General features: G+C 36.5%; 1 protein-coding gene across 1 annotated transcript; it reads right to left on the reverse strand.

Moving 5' to 3' along the window:
* Positions 1-494: 494 nt before the first annotated feature.
* On the reverse strand, positions 495-3,800 carry LOC116144428. Its single transcript, XM_031429882.1, has 6 exons — positions 3,671-3,800; positions 2,667-2,777; positions 2,203-2,566; positions 1,656-1,761; positions 1,266-1,421; positions 495-720 (listed from the first exon to the last, which is right to left on the reverse strand). Exons 1-6 carry the CDS (start codon positions 3,773-3,775, stop codon positions 684-686), a joined length of 879 nt encoding a protein of 292 aa, XP_031285742.1. The 5' UTR covers positions 3,776-3,800; the 3' UTR covers positions 495-683.
* Between the last annotated feature and the right edge of the window lie 17,015 nt (positions 3,801-20,815).

Consider the following 20,815-nt stretch of genomic DNA (forward strand, 5'->3'; position numbering starts at 1 on the left):
TTTTTTGTTCCCTAATGAGTTACTGATTATTAAAAGAGTAATTTCTCTAATCATATCATTAACTTTAATTTCCAAAATGTCAAGATTTTTTTAAAATGACTAAAATAATTATAGAATCATACGAGTTAATCTAATTACCATAAATAAAAAATAATAAAAACAAAAATAACCAGAATGCATGTCTCGCAAGTTTTAATAAGACTGTTAAATAAAATTATTAATTGTTATACTATCAAATCTAGTATAATCTAGCATTGTAGTCTAACGTCATATATTAAAACACAAATCCTTAATTGTGTCATTAAAGGTATAAATAATGTGATTCATTATTGTCTAGTTATAGTTATCTTTTAAATAAAAGATGACATTTTGAACAATAAAATTAGTGAGATTGACATTTGACAATATTTGTCCAAAGCCCTTATTTTATCACAAGCAATTAGAGGCTCATGAGTTTTAAAAAATCAAATGAAATACAAACCAAAGCCAACATATTATCAAGCAACATTACCATTGCACTATTAGTAGAAAGTTTACATTGAGTAGTAGCTCATAAGCTACTAATTATTTGATCCCGAATAGCTACAACAATACAAGTATACCATTTTACATGTATAACTAGTACATTTTCTACATCAATCAACAGTATCTTAGCATAAATAATACTGGCTGCAAATAAGAATTCAAAGTTTGGGAATAATGATTTGTAGGAATCCATTTCTGCAACAAAAATAACACATCAAAATCAGCTTGTGAAAAATATAGTACTAGCCATTAAAAATTCACAACAGCACCACCATCGATTTATATCAACATCCTACTTCGAAACTTAAGGATTATAAAACTAAATTGTGCAAATACAAGGCATGGAACATCATTTTCGGTTTGGAACCAACTATCTCAGACACCATGTACATTCTAGGAAAACTCCTACCTATCGACAATCTCTAGGGAGCAAAACTCTAAGAAAATATCCAACCCAACCTAAAATGGAAGCGACAAGGATTTATATAAAAATTAAACAACTTAATTTCTCATGTTAATGGTGTCATCATATGCATAATCAAAATATTAGTAGTGATTTTATGAACTTTGCCTAAAACTGAGATTTTGGAGACAAAATATTATCACTTTCTTAGAGGCAAAAACAAGAAGTTGCTGTATAGTAGATGCAAGTATATTTATCTCAGAGATTATTTGTTTGTTGTCAAGGAAAAGTAGAAACATAAAATTATGAACTGCAGTGACAAGAACCAATGACTTACAGAAACTCAGCCGATATACTGTCTTTATTCACATCCGAAGGAATTGGCCACACGACCTGGTATGGCTCTTCCCTGTATTCTCTCCTGTGATATGCGCCATTTGAATTACCTGTTACTTGCCAATGCTTGTCGGAATGTTTTGCCATCACAATTAAGCTGTTAAAAAGTATCATTCTTATCAAATCAAAATTCAAATATAATTCTAATACATTGATCACTAATAAACATGGGAAAATAAAATCACGACTCAGAAAAATAAAAAGAATTGAGTCAGCCAGCACAGAAATCTGAGTTGCATGTGTACTTCAAATCTAGATTCTTGCTATTCAAACTGCAATATAAATAATCTGAAACAAATTTAGTGATGCAAATCTTCAGAAAGTACTTTACTTTTGGTCATCGACTTCCACTCTAATGTCATTGATGCCAACGCCTGGAATTTCTATGATCATGACATAATTGTGTACCAATTCTCTTACATCCATCCTTGGGGCTCCTGCATGAAAAAGAAAGAAAACGAACTATAGTTACACAATCTAACAGAAATTTGTGATCATCTTCGAAAATGTGTTGATTAAACTTCCAATATTAGAAGAGGTGACAATAAGCTTTTTCAATAAAACATTTAACCTTGCTTTATATCAAATAATTACATCCAAAAGATGAATAAAATAAATACACCTAACCAATATAACTTCCCTGCCATTGCTAGGCACCTAAAAGATTCTAGAGATGCAACTATGACATGCTTGAATATATAAGAATTCACAGCAATCAATTTTACAACTCTTTAAGAAGCCAAATTCATGCCTTTCCCACATTTGCGCTACACATCTAGATCATAGACTTCCATGAGAAAAGACTTGATAAGCGAGAAAGTGAAAATTTTTACAAAAAGTTAATCAAAAACTCACTTGCTCAAGCACCATTAACTTACCTCTAGACTCAGACAAATATGTTTTTTTCTTCAAACAGAATTGCTCTTTTGGACGAATTCTTCTATCTGGTTCAGAAAACTTAGGAATATCAGAGGTGGATAAATTGCAATCTTGCACCTGAGGTTGGATTTTAGAAAATTTTGCATTGTTTAGTTCCATCCTTGCAGGTCTACAAAACATTGGTGCTTCAGAAGCCATGCAATAGCCCTCATTTATGAATCCAGAGCATTTAAGAGGCAGAGAAGGTCTAGAAAATAATGGTGCTTCAGAAGTATTGCAAGAGCCCTCATCTGTGAGTCTGGAGCATTTAAGAGGTAGAGAAGGCCTAGCAAATAATGGTGCTTCAGAAGCATTGCAAGGACTCTGGCAAATATTTGAAAAACGCAAGCATCGACACAATATCAGTTTCCAAAATATTGATTGAACAACATCAAGAACTACAATAAATATCAACTATAAGCACCTGTTCACTTGAACTTGGCCTCATGAAACAACCTTGAGAACTAGACGCTTGACGTGCAAAATACATTCTGTTATCACACCTTCGAATCACAGAGTTGAAACCGCTGCAGTTCTGAGACCATAACGATTAATGGTTAATGATAAAATATGCACGTGTAACATGATAAGATAACATACGTTCATTATTACATTCTTTTTCTCCATTTATTTGGCCTCAACCTTGGCACATATCTATTGTATGCTGAATAGTTTTTTTTTTCAAAAACAACCAGAGTGACAAAGTAAAATCATCTTATTATTTAAACCGCTGATAAGTGGTGCCTGGATTCCTACTCCCCTAGTAAATTATACTTCCTTTTGCCCATTTGTCCAACAATTACTGTATGTAGTAAGCAACAGAGAGACAATTAAGCAAGATGCGAATATCAATCAACGGTCATGAATATACACTAGTCTCAACCAATAATTTTCCAATGACAAAAAAAAAAAAATGGAAACAATATTGAACCGTACAGAAACGGGAAAGAATTTACATTAAGTTAAATTTACATCAACATCAAGAACAATTAACAGCTTAATTGGTAAATATATGCATTAGTTGCTATTTCTATAGGAACATAAACTCCTCCCATTTAATTTCTTTCTCGTTTTCCTCCGAGGGTTCACCTGAAAACCTCAGATGACAAGTACCAGGGTCTTAGTTTTCACTTATAAATGTGCCAATAATGGAAGAATTTCAGCTTTACGAAGCACACTGCCCGACCTAGAATTAAATGATGGCTGTTTTTAGTTTCCATGATCCCATCTAATCGAGCTTTCAAAGTACAATATGCAAGTTAATAATATTTTTTTATCTATTATGCGTGTAAAGATGATCCGATACATTAAAAAAGAAAAAAAATAAGATATACGTAAAAGCATAATTTATTACTTGTTCCATTGTTTAGACTGTGCAACCTTTTTTCAAGTACAAAAGTCAATGCTTTAAATAAATAAAAAGAATACCATGGGAAGAAGATGGGTGGTGGAAGAGATAACATCATCATTTGTGGGTGCTACAAAGTGGCCTGCAATCTTGTGGACTCTTCGTCTCACGACTTCAGTCTCCATATCTGAAGCAGTAAAAGCTTTGCCAACAAATCTGTGTTTTGAAGAGGGTTTTGAGGATTTTAAAATGGCTGTGGTGAGATTTTTTGAGTGAGAGTGAGGAATGATTGGATATAAAGAACTGAGTTTAAGAAATATCTTTTGGGATGCTACGTGGATGAGGACCCCGGAAAAAAAATCTCTTTTTGAGATAGTTTTTGCATTTTAGGGCCCACCTGTAGGATATTTCATATTTGTAAGGATTTTTATTGTCCATTCCGGGAGACCAGCTAATTATAATCCTTTTAGAAAAGAGTAAAAGACTTTTTCTCACCCATAGTTCGCCGTAATAAAGTTTTAAAATACCATTTTTTTCCATCCACATGTTAACTCCGTTAATAAATTTGGTTAAGAATAGTAGTAAGATGGTCAAAAACTCGGATAGAACGATCAATTTACGTGAAACAAAAAACCAAAATTTCAAATTTCAAAATCTTGTTTGAATGATTGCCATTAGGGTTGAAAAAAGGCCGAAAGAAAAGGCATTTGTCATTTCTCCCTCGATAGCTTCACCTCAGTAAACCACCGACAACTCTCAAGGTTCACTAAAACAGGTGGCCGACACCGAGCTGATCCTAATTTCGTCTTCCCACCCTTCCTTGCTATCTATTATGATCAGATCATCCCTCCTTTCTTATCTACTTGATCAAATCATATCATACCTCAAATCCGTGGGACAAGTCACAGGAGTTGTTGGGAACTTTGATCTAAAATGAAACTAAGAACAAGAACACAACAAGCTGGATTGAATGACCTTGTTTTATTAACAATAACTTTGGCTTAATGTGTTGATTATTAAATGTTATTCTGTGCTATTTTCATGATTGATGCATTTAATTACTAGGAGGCCTACTAGTGTATTATTTGTTGAAATCACGCTAATTTTGATATCAAATCCGTAATTGTTTGATCCCTCCAACTTGTGAAGCAATTAGGGTTAGTAATTTGCTGCGTCAGGAATTATAACCTTATGAAGACATTCAACTAAATTAAATACAACCGCTTGTGTTTGTGTTGTTTAGCTTCATCGATCTCTCTAATTCTTAAGGCTGCCACTAGATTAAATCTTGAGCGCTTGTCTTGGGTTGTTTAGGGGTAAGATTAATTAGGATCGTTGTTTCCTGATTAATTACAATTAAGGAGAGATGGAAATTAGTTCCAACGGTGAATATTCATGTGTGAATTGATTATCTTTGCATCAATAATCAGTAATAAGATTCCGATGGTGGATGTTGACAGAGACCAAGTTCGTCATTTTGATTGAATCCGAATTAAATTGTTTTTGTTTTTGCTGAGATTGTTTTCTGTTTTTACACAACCCCCCAGCCTTTTCACATCAAAGAAAATTCGGCTAGACACTCTTCGTGGGATCGACCCTTGCTTACCCTATTTACAGTTCAGTAGTTAGGTTCGGAAGGTTTTAATTGGCGGTGCCTACGACAGCACGCCACAGCACAGACTGCAGCTACCACAAACTCAGCTTCTGTGATTGATAAAGTCACAATAGGCTGCTTTTTTGAACACCATGAAACAAAACTTGAACTCATTAAAAACACTTAACCAGATGTATTCTTCCTGTCTTCCATATCTCCGGCATAGTCACTATTCTTAAATGCCAACAACTCACCATCTCCTCCTTTCTTATAATGATTCCATAGTTCACAGTCCCTTTTAAGTATCAAAGTGCTCTCTTAGCTGCCTGTAGATAATCTCCATTGGTTTTGCCATATATCTACTTATGAGACAAGTACAACATCATATCATCAGGTCTCATGGCAATGAGATATATTAAACTACCCACCAGCTGCTTGTAGTACATCTCATCACAAAGTTTCCATTTATTTCTCTGCTCATTTGAAACCGGGAACTAGGGACTGCCACCATTACTTTCCATCATACCAAACCTTCTCAAAACCTCCAATGCATATTTCCTTGGCATATATAAATACATTGACTTTTGTAGCACCTCGATCCAAGAAAAAAACCTCATCTTCCCCAAGTCAGACATATCAAACTCTCTAACATGAGCTTTAAATTCAGACATCATAACTTCATCATTACCAAAAAAAATTAAATCATCTATAAACACTCACAATGATAATTTTTCCTTCTCTGCTTCTCTTTGTGAATAATGTCTGCTCGCTATTGCACCTTCGAAACCCTTCACTAATGAAATGGGCTTCGATTCGACTAAACCAAGCTCGTGGAGCTTTTTTTAATCCATACAGGCTTTGTGTAACTTGTAAACCAGATGCTCACTGCCCTTTTTTTTATATCCTCTTGGCTGCTCCACATAAACATATTCACTCAGCTCACCATGGAGAAAAGCCGACTTGATATCCAGCTCAAAATCTCCAATTCTTTTGTGCAGCTAGAGTAATAATCATCCTTACTGTATCCATCCTTGCCACTAGTGCAAAAACTTACGTATAGTCCTCCATGCTTCTGAGAGTATCCTTAGTAGCACAAACGAGCCTTGTACTTATCAATCTTTCCATGCTCATTGTATTTGGTTTTGTAAACCCATTTCACTCCTATTCTTTTGGCCCCAGCCAGCAGCTCAGTGAGGTCCATGTTTGGTTCTTTTCGATGGATTTGATTTCACTATCCATGGCCAATCTCCAATTTGCACTCTTCACAACTTCCTCAAAATACAATGGATCAATTGTCACCACTAATGCCATATGAACTTCATTCCAAATAAACCTTTACCACTACCATAATCACCCATCCGCGAGGAGGTTGCCTCTTACGAGATTGCCTCAACTCCCTCACTCTCTTTTCACCCTCACTAGAACCATCTTCCTCTTCTCTAACTCCTTTATCTTTTCACTCACCCCTTCTTCATTCTCACCCATCACCCCATTCTAATTCTACTACTATTTGTTTTTCAAACTCCACTCCCATCCCATTGCTTTTCTTCTTTAAAAATTACATCTCTACTCACCAACTCTCTTAGCAACAGGATCAAATAGCCTGTAACCTTTTGATTCCTCACTAACTCCCAATAGCCACACAGTATGCTTCTATTATCGAGTTTGTCCTCCTTTCTTCTGGAACATGAACGTGCTATGCAACCAAAGACCGAAATGATCTACTAAGGATTTTACTCCACTCCAAGCCTCCTCTGGTGTAACATCCTTGACTGCCAATGTAGGACACCTATTTGGACATAATAGTCCAGTTCACTGCCTCCGGCCAAGTCTTGAAAATGTTCTTTTAGATAACATGGAACGAACCATGTTCATCATATTTCTATTTTTCCTTTCAGCTACACTGTTCTATTGCGGAGTATAAGCGGTGGTCAACTGCCTCTTGATCCCACTTTGTTTGCAAAAACATTGAGCTCATTTGAATTGAATCTCCTCCTCTATCATGCGGAAACAGTTAATAAACAACCTGTTTTCTTTTTCAACCATAGTCTTAAAGCTTAAAGAATTTAAAGCCTCTGATTTCTCTCCCAGAAATACACCCATGCTTTTCTACTATAATCATCAATGAATAACAAATTGTACCTCTTGTTGCTATTAGATGTAGGAGTGATCGGACCACAAATATCTGCATGAATAAGTTCCAATTTCTGAGTTGCTCTCCAGATACTCTTCTTTGGGATAGGGTCACGGTGTTGCTTCCCGTTATGCAATCAATGCATGTCACACTTGAGATAGAGAGTTGAGGAAGTCCACGTACCATGTTCTTGTACACAGGTTCTCAAACCCTTGTAACTCAGATGCCCATACCTCCGATGCCAAGAGAAACATTTTTGAGTTCTTGTGTGAAACGCACTGATCAGATTGTACTTGAGAGGGCTTGAGACTGAGCAGCAAGATACACATCTGATTGGTACTCATGTTGGTTTGAATTATCAAACGCTTCTCTAGATGAAATATCTTGCACATCCCTCCCTTGATCAAAATACGCCCTCTTTCTTGCAACTGCCCTATGCTCAAGAGATTATTTCTCAACTTTGGAATATAGTATACCTCAGCAACAACATGATTGACTCCATTCAGCAGCATGTTCAACTTCCCTTTCCCATCACATTCATCTTATTGTTGTTCCCCAATTTTACTGAATGTTGAATTTTTCATTGAGTCAATTGAACATAGTTAATTGCCGCACATGTGATTAGAACACCCTGAATCAAGGAACCATGCATCTTCTTTCTGGCCTCATACAACTCCACATTAGACACAACAGCATTTCTTCTTCTCATCAAGCTCTGCATAATTTTGCTTCTTTGTTCCCAGAAGGACATTCATACCGAAAATGTCCAATTTGATGGCATCGGTAACACTCCACAGTTGCCTTGTTGAAGTCTACTCAACCTCTCCTCTTCCTCTGTAGGTACCACGACCACGACCTCTTCCTCCTTCAGATGTCACTTTCAAAGCCTGGTCCTCACCATTGCGTCTCTGAAACTTCTATTCATGCACATTAATGAGCTTTGTAACTCATCAACAGTAGAGCATCAATGTCTTTGACCCTCAATAGAACATACACATAGTTGAACTTCTCAGTTAAAAAGTGTAGAACTTTCTCCAACACTTTAACATCCTGCATATCTTCTGCATAATTCGCATCTTGTTGACCACTGTCATGACTCGAGAGAAGTACTGTCACTCCTTCACCGAACCTTACTCAAGATTTTCAAATTCTCTGCAGAGCTTGAAGATGAGACCTCTAACCCTTACATTTCCTTCGAATTTTTTCTTCATGGCGTCCCTATATCTTGCATCTGGACTATCCTTCTTGAGATATGTCAGAACGGTCCGGTCGATCACCTAAAGAGACAGTTCTTCACTTTCAGTCCTTCAACATCATCTCATCATTTTTCTTTCGCTGTGCATCTGTCACACCGATTCACTTGCTGGCTCAATATAGCACTCCACCACCCTAAAATTCCTTAGATCGTAGAAATTTTCCATCAGCATGCTCCAATGGTCATAGTGACTAGGGTTGTTCGGTTTCAGGTACCCAGCACTTTTGAAGGAACCGGTTCCTTGAAATTTGGAACCAGAACCAGAACCGCAGTTTCGTTCCTAGGTACCCAAACTAGAACCTGTAACAATGATTCCGATTCCAGTTCTGGGCCCCTGTAAAATTACATGACCCCCCAAAAGTTTCTAAAATGGCAAAAAAACCCTTAAAACTTACAATACCCCCCCACCTGGCACTTGTTAACAAAAATAAAATTACAAATTATAAATTCAAAATTACAAACTCCATTACTTTGTAAAGGTAGATCTCAAAAGTCAAACCAATTTACTTTGAATGTTATGAAATTAATATAAATGTATTCACTTACTTTTTCTACAACAGTTTTTATAACCCCCCAATCTTTAATTTTATTTATATTAGTCTCGGTTTCTAGTTCTTGGTTCCTGGTTCCTATTTCCTGGTTCCAGTTCCTAACTATAGGAACCGAAACCGCATAGTAACGGTTCCAAATTTTGGAACCAGAACCTACCCATTGACTATTGGTTCTGGTAGAACCGAAACCAAACCACATACCCGCCAGTTCCGGATCCAACTGGTTCTTTTGAACACCCCTAATAGTGACCATCAAAGCGAGGAATGGCTGGCTGTATAAAACTCCCACTATAGTCATCTTCTGTGCTACTGCAAGAACTTCAAGACTGCTGCTTTGTTTGGCAGCCAGGTTCAATCTGAACCAATGTCCTACACTTGAGATTGAAAAGGAACAAATGAAAACTATTCCTTATGCTTCAGCTTTTGGAAGCCTAATGTATGCTCAAGTCTGTACTAGACCTGACATCGCTTTTGCAGTTGGCATGTTAGGAAGATATCAAAGTAATCCAGGTTTGGATCATTGGAGAGCTGCAAAGAAGGTCATGAGGTATCTTCAAGGAACTAAAGGTTTCATGCTTACTTATAGACGGTCCGATATTTTAGAAGTCGTCGGATATTCAGGACTCAGACTTTGTTGGCTATGTTAATTCTTGCAAATCAACATCCAGATATGTTTTTATGCTCGCCGGAGGTGCTATATCTTGGAGAAGTGTCAAACAATCTTTAGTTGCCACTTCTACCATGGAAGCTAAGTTTGTTTCCTGTTTTGAGGCCACTACACAGGGTATTTGGTTGAGAAGTTTCATTTCTAGGCTTGGAGTTGTTAAGTCTATCTCTAGGCTAATAAAATTATATTGTGACAATTCAGCTGCTGTGTTCTTTGCTAAGAATAATAAGAGTGGAAGTCGAAGTAAACACATCGACATTAAGTACTTAGCAATAAGGGATCACATTAAAGCCAAAGAAGTGCTCATTGAACACATACATACTGAGCAGATGATTGCTGATCCTCTAACAAAAGGCATGCCACCAAAGACGTTCAAGGATCATGTTGTTCAAATGAGACTATGTCCCGCTTTGTCACTATGAGAGGTAATACTTTCATTGTCTGAAACTTTGTAATTTAGTTTGTTTTCTCTTTTAAGTTGTATACATTTTGGTTAGAGCAAACAAACATTCTAGAGGACCTGGAACAAACATTTGAGGTTTGTTCATAAAGTGATATTCCACATTTAAGCGTTTATTTAGAAAGAGTACAATTGCATTGTAATACATGGAAGGTAATATTCGTTTAAAAGGGACTTACCGCTATGATTCATGTAATTTTTCCTCTTTCTAATTGAACATACCGCATATACATCTTTTGTATTCTGGATTATATTGAAGTTTGGACCAAGTGGGAGAATGTTAGACTTTTTGCAATATGGTCCTACACTTCTCATATAATTACATTTTGGTCCTTACTGATGTGGCCATACAGTTGTGTCTCTTGAGCAGTTGTCTTTGATGGAAAGAAAACTGCATATAAGAAGGAGACTTTACAGGTCCCCATTTTGACGCAATTTTTTCTTTAGTTTCAAAACCATCACTCCAAAAATTGCAATCAGTGGAAGATCTTGTAATTTATAAAGGAGCAAGAAGAATAAAAAACAATTGCTATGGCTGGAGGTTTGTCATTTACTTTCGCATATATTCCATGGAGATTTTATATTGAAATTGATTGTACTATCACTTTTATATGAATATTGGAATATGAATGTATTTTACAATTAGTTTATACCAGAATTTCACATACTCCTAGCAGCTTTCGAAGCTTTTGAAAAACTTCAAGCTTCAATGGTTTGGTCATTATGTCCGCCACCTGATCCTAACTCCCACAATGAACTAATTCAATTGTACCCTCCTTAGTAAGATTCCTTAAGAAATGAAACCTCCCATCAATATGCTTGCTACAACCATGCATAATTGGATTTTTAGACAGCTTGATGGTTGAACTGTTATCACACATCACAGTAGTACAGCCTCCATCAGAATGTCCGAGCTCCTTTAAAATTCTCTTCATCCAGACTCCTTGACAAGCTGATGGGAATGCAAAATGTCATATTTAACCCCCTTAATGTTTAGTCTTTTATATGTATTTGTTTCCTAATTGTACTCATTATTACTTTATTTTGGTTTAGGAAGCAAATGGAGGTGTTAATTGAAAAACGGAATTAATTAGGGGAATTCGGACAGTTTCCCACTGCTTTGTATTCTGGGCATAATTCTCTCATCTGAGCTCCGATTGAGATGATTCAAAATGCTGTGGAATGCTAAGAAATAGATCTACAACTTTCATCTTTTTAGTTTTTAGAGATACTGGCTGAATAAAGGTTGTAATCGAGCTTGAAATTGACACACCTGCATTACCGACGTCCTGGAGCGTTCTGACTTTTTATGCAAGTCAGTCTATTATTGCACGTTTTGAAGACATACATGCTGCACGGAAATTACAGTTGGAAACACCACTTTCCTATTTTATTAGGACTCTATTTTTATTTTATTTCCAATGAGAATTAAATTAGGATTAATGTTATTTTAGGATAGGAGAATATTTCTTTTAGGAGATTGAGTGGGATTCGAATTCTAAAATTGGATTTTAAAAGGGAGATCAGATCAGGTTTGAAGGGACCACGCCTCTCTCTTTTTTCCTCTCTGGAATTTTCTTTCTCTTGAGTTTTTGTGATGGCCATGAGCGGCTAGAACTTTTGTAACGTGGTCGTCGAAAACGGAGACCTCGGAATCAACCAACTGTGAGATCTAATCTATGTTATTTTAGTGTTCAATTTTCGTGTTTGAGTATTTAATGTTATTTTTTGCATATTTTCATGATTGATGTATTTAATTACTAGGAGGCCTACTAGTGTATTATTTGTTGAAATCTACTGCTAAGTTTGATATCAAATCCGTAATTGTTTGATCCCTCCAACTTGTGAAGCAATTAGGGTTAGTAATTTGCTGCGTCAGGAATTACATATTATATATCATTTTCCCCACGGGAATGTTATATTTTCATGATTAATTAGGGATAAAATAGAATATTCTTATTTCTTAATTAGCCCACAGGTATTATAAATATTAATAATTTCTAGTTTCATCATTAAAGGATAATGAATCATAATATGTAATGTCTTTACCCACAAGGAGTTTTATGATATGTCGATTCATTATGATTTATTATTGTTTTACATGGTAAACTTATAATTGTTTGATGGTTTGTGCCTCATAATTTATTAGTAAGCAATTCTATTGATACCTACAGTTGATCAAACTTTGATGATGGTTGAGGATAAGGTTCCTAATTTAAATGGTGATAACTACAAATCCTGGAGAGAGACTGTCCTCCTTCATTTAGGATGCATAGATCTTGACTATGCTCTTCGTAAGGAGAGCCACCTACACCTACAGATACTAGCTCTCACTGAATTGCTTTGTTATGAACGGTGGGAGCGATCCCCACCGTTTAACATGATGTTTATCAAATCTCACATTATGACTATATCTGTGGTTCGATACCAGAGTGTGAAAATGTCAAGGATCTGATGGATGCAATTCATGCACAGTTTGAAACATCAGACAAGGCATTGTAGACATCCTAATTAGATTGACATCCAAGAGTGCCTATATTAAAAGTCCATGAGCATATTATGAAAATGAGGACATCGCTGCTCAGTTGAAATCCCTTCAAATGGTGATTAATGATGATTTCCTAGTGCATTATGTCCTGAACTCTCTCTCTCTCATTATACTCCTTTCAGATATCTTACAACACACAGAAGGATAAATGGTCAATCATGAGCTTTTGACCATGTGTGTTTAGGAGAAGAAGACTGCTTCAAAAGTGAATGAACCTGCACATCTGGTGACAGGAAATGTCAAGTACACTTCAAATAAGTAAGTGAAGGGAAAGGCAAGTTGCATGAGGTTGTGAGCAAAGGTAATAAGGACAATATCAAGTGTTTCTTCTGTAAAAAGACGGGACACATGAAAAGGATTGTCCTAAGAGAAAGGCCTGGCTGACAAGAAAGGTAACCTCTTATCTCTTATGTGTTATGAATCTAATATGATTTGTGTTTCACATAATGATTGGTGGATTGATTCTGGTTCTACAATCCATGTTTCTAAACCATACAAGGTTTTCTGGATCAAAGGAAGCCATTGGGAACTGAAGGCAGCATCTATTCAGGAAACAGGATGCCTTCACGTGTTGAGCTGTTGGAACATTTAGACTTATTTTAAGTACTAATCATGTTTTGGATTTGGAACGAACCTTTTATATTCCTAGTCTTCTAGGAATTTAATTTCAGTTTCTACCTTGTACCATGTGGATACTCTTTCAACTTTTATGGTAGTTCTTTTAATTTATTAAGAACTCATCTATTGTTGGAAATGGTACTTTGGTTGATGGTTTGTTTAAAATTCATTTAAGTGATAATGTTCCTTATAGTCTTATGACTTCACATGCTAACACGTGTGAAAGCTACTATTATATATGAAACTCTTCTTTTTTGTGGCATAGGAGATTAGGACACATCTCCATTGATAGGATTAAGGTTGGTAAATGCTGGAGTTCTTGAAACTCTTGACTTTACTGACTTTGATACTTGTGTAGACTGCATTAAGGGAAAGCAGACTAACAAATCCAAGAAGGTGCCAGAAGAGTTCTGAACTTTTAGAAATCATACACACAGATATTGTTGCCCTGACATGAGCTCTATGGTCAAAATATTTCACACATTTATTGATGATTACTCACGATATATGTATCTCTATTTGCTTTATCACAAGGATGAAGCGTTAGATGCTTTCAAAATATATAAAGCAGAAGTAGAGAAACAATGTGGAAACAAATTAAGATCGTGAGATCTAATAGGTGGGGTGAATATTATGGTAGATCTTACAGGACAAGCACTTGGTCCATTTGCTAAATTTCTTCAAGAGCAAGGTATTGTGGCTCAATACACCTTGCTTGGCACACCATTTCGAATGGTGTAGCAGAACGGAGAAATGAACATTAATGGATTTGGTACGGAGTATGTTGATGAACTCCAAACTTCCTCATTCTTTGTGGATTGAAGCTCTCAAAACTGCAGCGTATATATTACCGAGTTCCAACTAAGGCAGTTCCCAAACGCCATTCGAATTATGGAAGGTTTGAAACCAAGTTTAAGTCATTTACGCATCTGGGGTTGCCCGTTGAGGTTAGAGTTTAAATCCACAAGAACGGAAGTTAGATCGTAGGACTATTAATGCATATTTGATTGGATATGCAAAAAATCCAAGGGATAAAGTTTTATTGTCCGAACCATTCCAGTAGAATTGTTGAATCAAGAATGCCAAATTTCTTGAAAATGATGTGGTCAGTAGGAGTGATCAAATCAGAGACTCAATCTCTGAGAAAATTGATGTTTCAGACAGCTCCTACATCAAGTAAGTTGTTGTTCATCCAAACAGGGTGAATAATGAGGACCACTTAATCAAATCCACATTCGGATGATGTTTTAGAGATCTTTTTGAACAACCTCCACTACAAGTGGAACAACCATTGTGCAACAGTCTCAAGAGACTGCTGATACAACATTAAGGAGACCTACTGAACAAAGAAATTAGCAATTCCTACTGATTATGAAGTGTATATGCAAGATCTGACTGTGACATAGGTATTGAGGATTATCCAAACACGTTTTTACAAGCTATGAACAGTAGTAAATCTGAGTTATGGTATAATGCCATGATAAGACGAGATGATTCTATGGCATAATGAAGTTTGGACCTTGTTGAGTTGCCTACTGGAAAGAATCTATGGTGTAAATGGGTATTTAAAACCAAAAAGGATTCATTAGGCAACATTGAGAGATACAAGGCTGCCTTGTTGCCAAGGGTTCACGCAAAGGGAATGATAGATTATAAGGAAACGTTTTCTTCAGTTTCTAAAAAGGATTCCTTCCGTATCTAATGGCATTAGTTGCCCATTTCAATTTAGATTTCATCAATGGATGTAAAACAGCTTTTCTCAATGGAGATTTGGAGAAGAGGTTTATATAACAAACCTGATGGGTTCATTTCAAGTGATGGTACATTTGTTTTGCAACTAAGAAGTCCATTTATGGACTTAAACAAGCCTCCCACAGTGGTATTTAAGATTTCACACTATTATCTCTTCATTTGGTTTTGTAGAGAATGTCATGGATCAGTGTATATACCACAAGGTCAGTGGGAGTAAAATCCTTTCTTGTGTTATATGTAGATGATTCTCCTTGCAACCAATGATTTGGTTTGCTACATAAGGTGAAACAATCTCTCTCACATTTTAGTTGAAGGATATGGGTGAGGCATCTTTGTCATTGGCATTAAGATTCAAGGATAGGTCTCACCATATTTGGGACTATCTCAGGATGCCTATATTAATAAAATTCTTGAGAGATTTAGGATGAAAGATTGTTCACCCAGTGTTGCACCCATTGTTAAGGGTGATAGGTTCAATCTGAACCAATGTCCTACACTTGAGATTGAAAGGAACAAATGAAAACTATTCCTATGCTTCAGCTTTTGGAAGCCTAATTATGCTCAAGTCTGTACTAGACCTGACATCGCTTTTGCAGTTGGCATGTTAGGAAGATATCAAAGTAATCCAGGTATCTCTGCCTCGCATGAAGTTGTTTGTTGCAAATCTGTAAAATATTGCATAAAATTGGGATTTTTTCCATTTAAACCCATACTGTAAATCAAGCATAACTTTTATTATAAATAGAATCTGTTTTCAATTCTGGTGTCATTGGAATCCTTGTTGAAAAAGCTTTCCAACGGTATATTATTTGTCAAAAACGGAGTTCTAGATGCAAAGTTATGCTAGTTTAAAGTTTTGGCTAGAAATTATTGTTTGGGTGTTTTCGGAAGCCATTTATGGCACCGATTTAGGACGAAATTGTCATTTGGGGTGTCACCGATATAGGTTATATGTCCACATTCAAGTTTCCCATTGAAAACGCCAGAAAAATGGCCGGAAATGGGCTGTTGAAAATTTGAAAAAAATTGGGTAAAAGTTGCAAAAAAAAATGTGTTAAGAAGAACCGACCCAATAGGATAAACGGGTCAAACTGACCCGGTCAAAGTCAAAAGCCAAAACGGGTCAAACGACCCGGTCAACCCATCCCAAAACCCGTTAGGCCAACCCGACTCGGTCAACAGGGTCAACAGTCCAGACCGATCAATGAACCGGTCAACGGGTCAAACCAATCAATGAATCAGTCAACGGTCCAGACCAGTCAACGAACCGGACCAATGGGCCAAACCGGGTCAAACTGACCCGATCAAACGATTCAAACTGACCCACATTCAGACCCGACGCATGCTGACGCGTGAGGAAGCTATGCTTGCGTCAGGCGCATGAGGATGCATGCTCAGGCGCATGTGAGCGCGTGACGGCGCGTGAGAGAGCGTGTGCTTGTGTCAGGCGCGTGGGAATGTGTCCTAGGAGCGTGAAAGCGCGTGACAGCGCGTGGTGGTGCCATGTGGGCGCGTGAAGGCGCGTGAGAGTGTGTGCTGCCTTCTGGCGGCGCGTGAAAAGCACGTGGGGGCACGTCCTTTAGCCACGGTGGCGCGTGGAAGTTGATGACAGCTTGTATGATGGTTTTTTATGTTATATATTACTTTGTTATGCATAAATAATGTGTTATTCTTGTATTGATTTGTGTTATATTATATAATTCATGTTATAAATTATTAGATGTTTTATGATCGTATATATTTGATTAATTTAGAGTAGCCGCAGCATCTAAATTATGATAATATATGCATTAAGTAATATTATTTATGATCATATTACGGTTAACAACATCGTTTTGTAGTTATCATATTAATATAATCATTTTAACCCACAGATGTTATATTTCATGATTAATTAGGGATAAAATAGAAATTATTCTTATTTCTTAATTAGCCCACAGGTATTATGAAATATTATAATTTCTAGTTTATCACATTAAAGGATAATGAATCATAATAGGTAATGTTCTTTACCCACGGAGATTTTATGATATGTCGATTCATTATGATTTATTATTTTTTTACTTGGTAACTTATAATTGTTATGATGGTTTGTGCCTCATAATTTATTTAGTAAGCAATTCTATTGATTACCTACAGTTGATCAACTTTGATGATGGTTGGGATAAGGTTCCTAATTTAAATGGTGATAACTACAAATCCTGGAGAGAGACTGTCCTCCTTCATTTAGGATGCATAGATCTTGACTATGCTCTTCGTAGGAAGAGCCACCTACACCTACAGATACTAGCTCTCAAGCTGAGATTGCTTTGTATGAACGGTGGGACGATCCACCGTTAAGCATGATGTTTATCAAATCTCACATTATGACTAGTATCTGTGGGTCGATACCAGAGTGTGAAAATGTCAGGATCTGATGGATGCAATTCATGCACAGTTTGAAACATCAGACAAGGCATTAGGTAGCATCCTAATGAGTAGATTGACATCCATGAATTGACTAGTATTAAAGGAGTCCATGAGCATATTATGAAAATGAGGGACATCGCTGCTCAGTTGAAATCCCTTCAAATGTGTATTATGATGATTTCCTATGCATTATGTCCTGAACTCTCTCTCGTCTCATTATACTCCTTTCAGATATCTACAACACACAGAAGGATAAATGGTCAATCAATGACTTTTGACCATGTGTGTTTAGGAGAAGGAGAGACTGCTTCAAGAAGTGAATGAAACTGCACATCTGGTGACAGGAAATGTCATACACTTCAAATAAGAGAAGAAGTGAAGGGAAAGGCAAGTTGCATGAGGTTGTGACAAAGGTAATAAGGACAATATCAAGTGTTTCTTCTGTAAAAAGACGGGACACATGAAAAGTTGTCCTAAGAGAAAGGCCTGTGACAAGAAAGGTAACCTCTTATCTCTTATGTGTTATGAATCTAATATGATTTGTGTTTCACATAATGATTGGTGGATTGATTCTGGTTCTACAATCCATGTTTCTAATACCATACAAGGTTTTCTGGATCAAAGGAAGCCATTGGGAACTGAATGCGCATCTATTCAGGAAACAGGATGCCTTCACGTGTTGAAGCTGTTGGAACATTTAGACTTATTTTAAGTACTAATCATGTTTTGGATTTGGAACGAACCTTTTATATTCCTATCTTTCTAGGATTTAATTTCAGTTTCTAAACTTGTACCATGTGGATACTCTTTCAACTTTTATGGTAGTTCTTTAATTTAATTAAGAACTCATCTATGTTGGAAATGTTACTTTGGTTGATGGTTTGTTTAAAATTCATTAAGTGATAATGTTCCTTATAGTCTTATGACTTCACATGCTAACACTGGTATGAAACGTACTATTATATATGAAACTCTTCTTTTTTGTGGCATAGGAATTAGGACACATCTCCATTGATAGGATTAAAAGGTTGGTAAATGCTGGAGTTCTTGAACTCTTGACTTTACTGACTTTGATACTTGTGTAGACTGCATTAAGGAAAGCAGACTAACAAATCCAAGAAAGGTGCCAGGAAGAGTCTGAACTTTTAGAATCATACACACAGATATTGGTTGCCCTGACATGAGCTCTAGTGGTCAAAAATATTTCATCACTTTATTGAGGATTACTCACGATATATGTATCTCTATTTGCTTTATCACAAGGATGAAGCGTTAGATGCTTTCAAAATATATAAGCAGAAGTAGAGAAACAATGTGAAAACAAATTGATCGTGAGATCTAATAGAGGTGGTGAATATTATGGTAGATACATTGGTACAGGACAAGCACTTGGTCCATTTGCTAAATTTCTTCAAGAGCAAGGTATTGTGGCTCAATACACCTTGCTTGCACCACCATTTCAGAATGGTGTAGCAGAACGGAGAAATAGAACATTAATGGATATGGTACGGAGTTAGGTTGAGTAACTCCAAACTTCCTCATTCTTGTGGATTGAAGCTCTCAAACTGCAGCGTATATATTAACCGGAGTTCCAACTAAGGCGTTCCCAAACGCCATTCGAATTATGGAAGGGTTGAAACCAAGTTTAAGTCATTTACGCATCTGGGGTTGCCCAGTTGAGGTTAGAGTTTATAATCCACAAGAACGGAAGTTAGATCGTAGGACATTAATGCATTTTGATTGGATATGCGAAAAAATCCAAGGGATATAAGTTTTATTGTCCGAACCATTCCAGTAGAATTGTTGAATCAAAATGCCAAATTCTTGAAAATGATGTGGTCAGTAGGAGTGATCAAATCGAGACTCAATCTCTGAGAAATTGATGTTTCAGACAATGCCCTACATCAAGTAAAAGATTGTTGTTCATCCAAACAGGGTGAATATGAGGAACCACTTAATCAAAATCCACATTCTGATGAGATTGTTTTAGAAGATCATTTTGAACAACCTCCACTACATGAACAACCATTTGTCAACAGTCTCAAGAGACTGCTGATACAACATTAAGGAGCACCTACTAGAACAAAGAATTAGCAATTCCTACTGATTATGAAGTGTATATGCAAGAGTCTGACTGTGACATAGGTATTGAGGTTATCCAAACACGTTTTTACAAGCTTTGAACAGTAGTAAATCTGAGTTATGGTATAATGCCATGATAGACAGATGATTCTATGGCGGATAATGAAGTTTGGACCTTTTTGAGTTGCCTACTGGAAAGAAATCTATTGGTTGTAAATGGTATTTAAAACCAAAAGGATTCATTAGGCAACATTGAGAGATACAAGGCTAGACTTGTTGCCAAGGGGTTCACGCAAAGGGAATGAATAGATTATAAGGAACGTTTTCTTCAGTTTCTAAAAAGGATTCCTTCCGTCTCAATGGCATTAGTTGCCCATTTCAATTTAGATTACATCAAATGGATGTGAAAACAGCTTTTCTCAATGGAGATTTGGAGGAAGGTTTATATGAAACAACCTGATGGGTTCATTTCAAGTGATGGTAAGCATTTGTTTTGCAAGCTTAGAAGTCCATTTATGGACTTAAACAAGCCTCCCACAGTGGTATTTAAGATTTCACACTATTATCTCTTCATTTGGTTTTGAGAGAATGTCTGATCAGTGTATATACCACAAGTCTGGGAGTAAAATCATCTTTCTTGTGTTATATGTAATGATATTCTCCTTGCAACCAATGATTTGGTTTTGCTACTAAGGTGAAACAATCTCTCTCAACATTTTAGTATGAAGGATATGGGTGAGGCATCTTATGTCAGGCATTAAATTCATAGGGATAGGTCTCAACATATTTTGGGACTATCTCAGGATGCCTATATTAATAAAATTCTTGAGAGATTTAGGATAAGATTGTTCACCCAGTGTTGCACCCATTGTTAAGGGTGATAGGTTCAATCTGAACCAATGTCCTACACTTAGATTGAAAAGGAACAAATGAAAACTATTCCTTATGCTTCAGCTTTTGGAAGCCTAAGTATGCTCAAGTCTGTACTAGACCTGACATCGCTTTTGCAGTTGGCATGTTAGGAAGATATCAAGTAATCCAGGTTTGGATCATTGGAGAGCTGCAAGAAGGTCATGAGGTATCTTCAAGGAACTAAAGGTTTCATGCTTACTTATAGACGGTCCGATATTTTAGAAGTCTTCGGATATTCAGACT

The sequence above is a fragment of the Pistacia vera genome, unplaced genomic scaffold, assembly GCF_008641045.1.
Source record: "Pistacia vera cultivar Batoury unplaced genomic scaffold, PisVer_v2 Contig445, whole genome shotgun sequence".
Classification (NCBI taxonomy): Eukaryota; Viridiplantae; Streptophyta; class Magnoliopsida; order Sapindales; family Anacardiaceae; genus Pistacia; species Pistacia vera.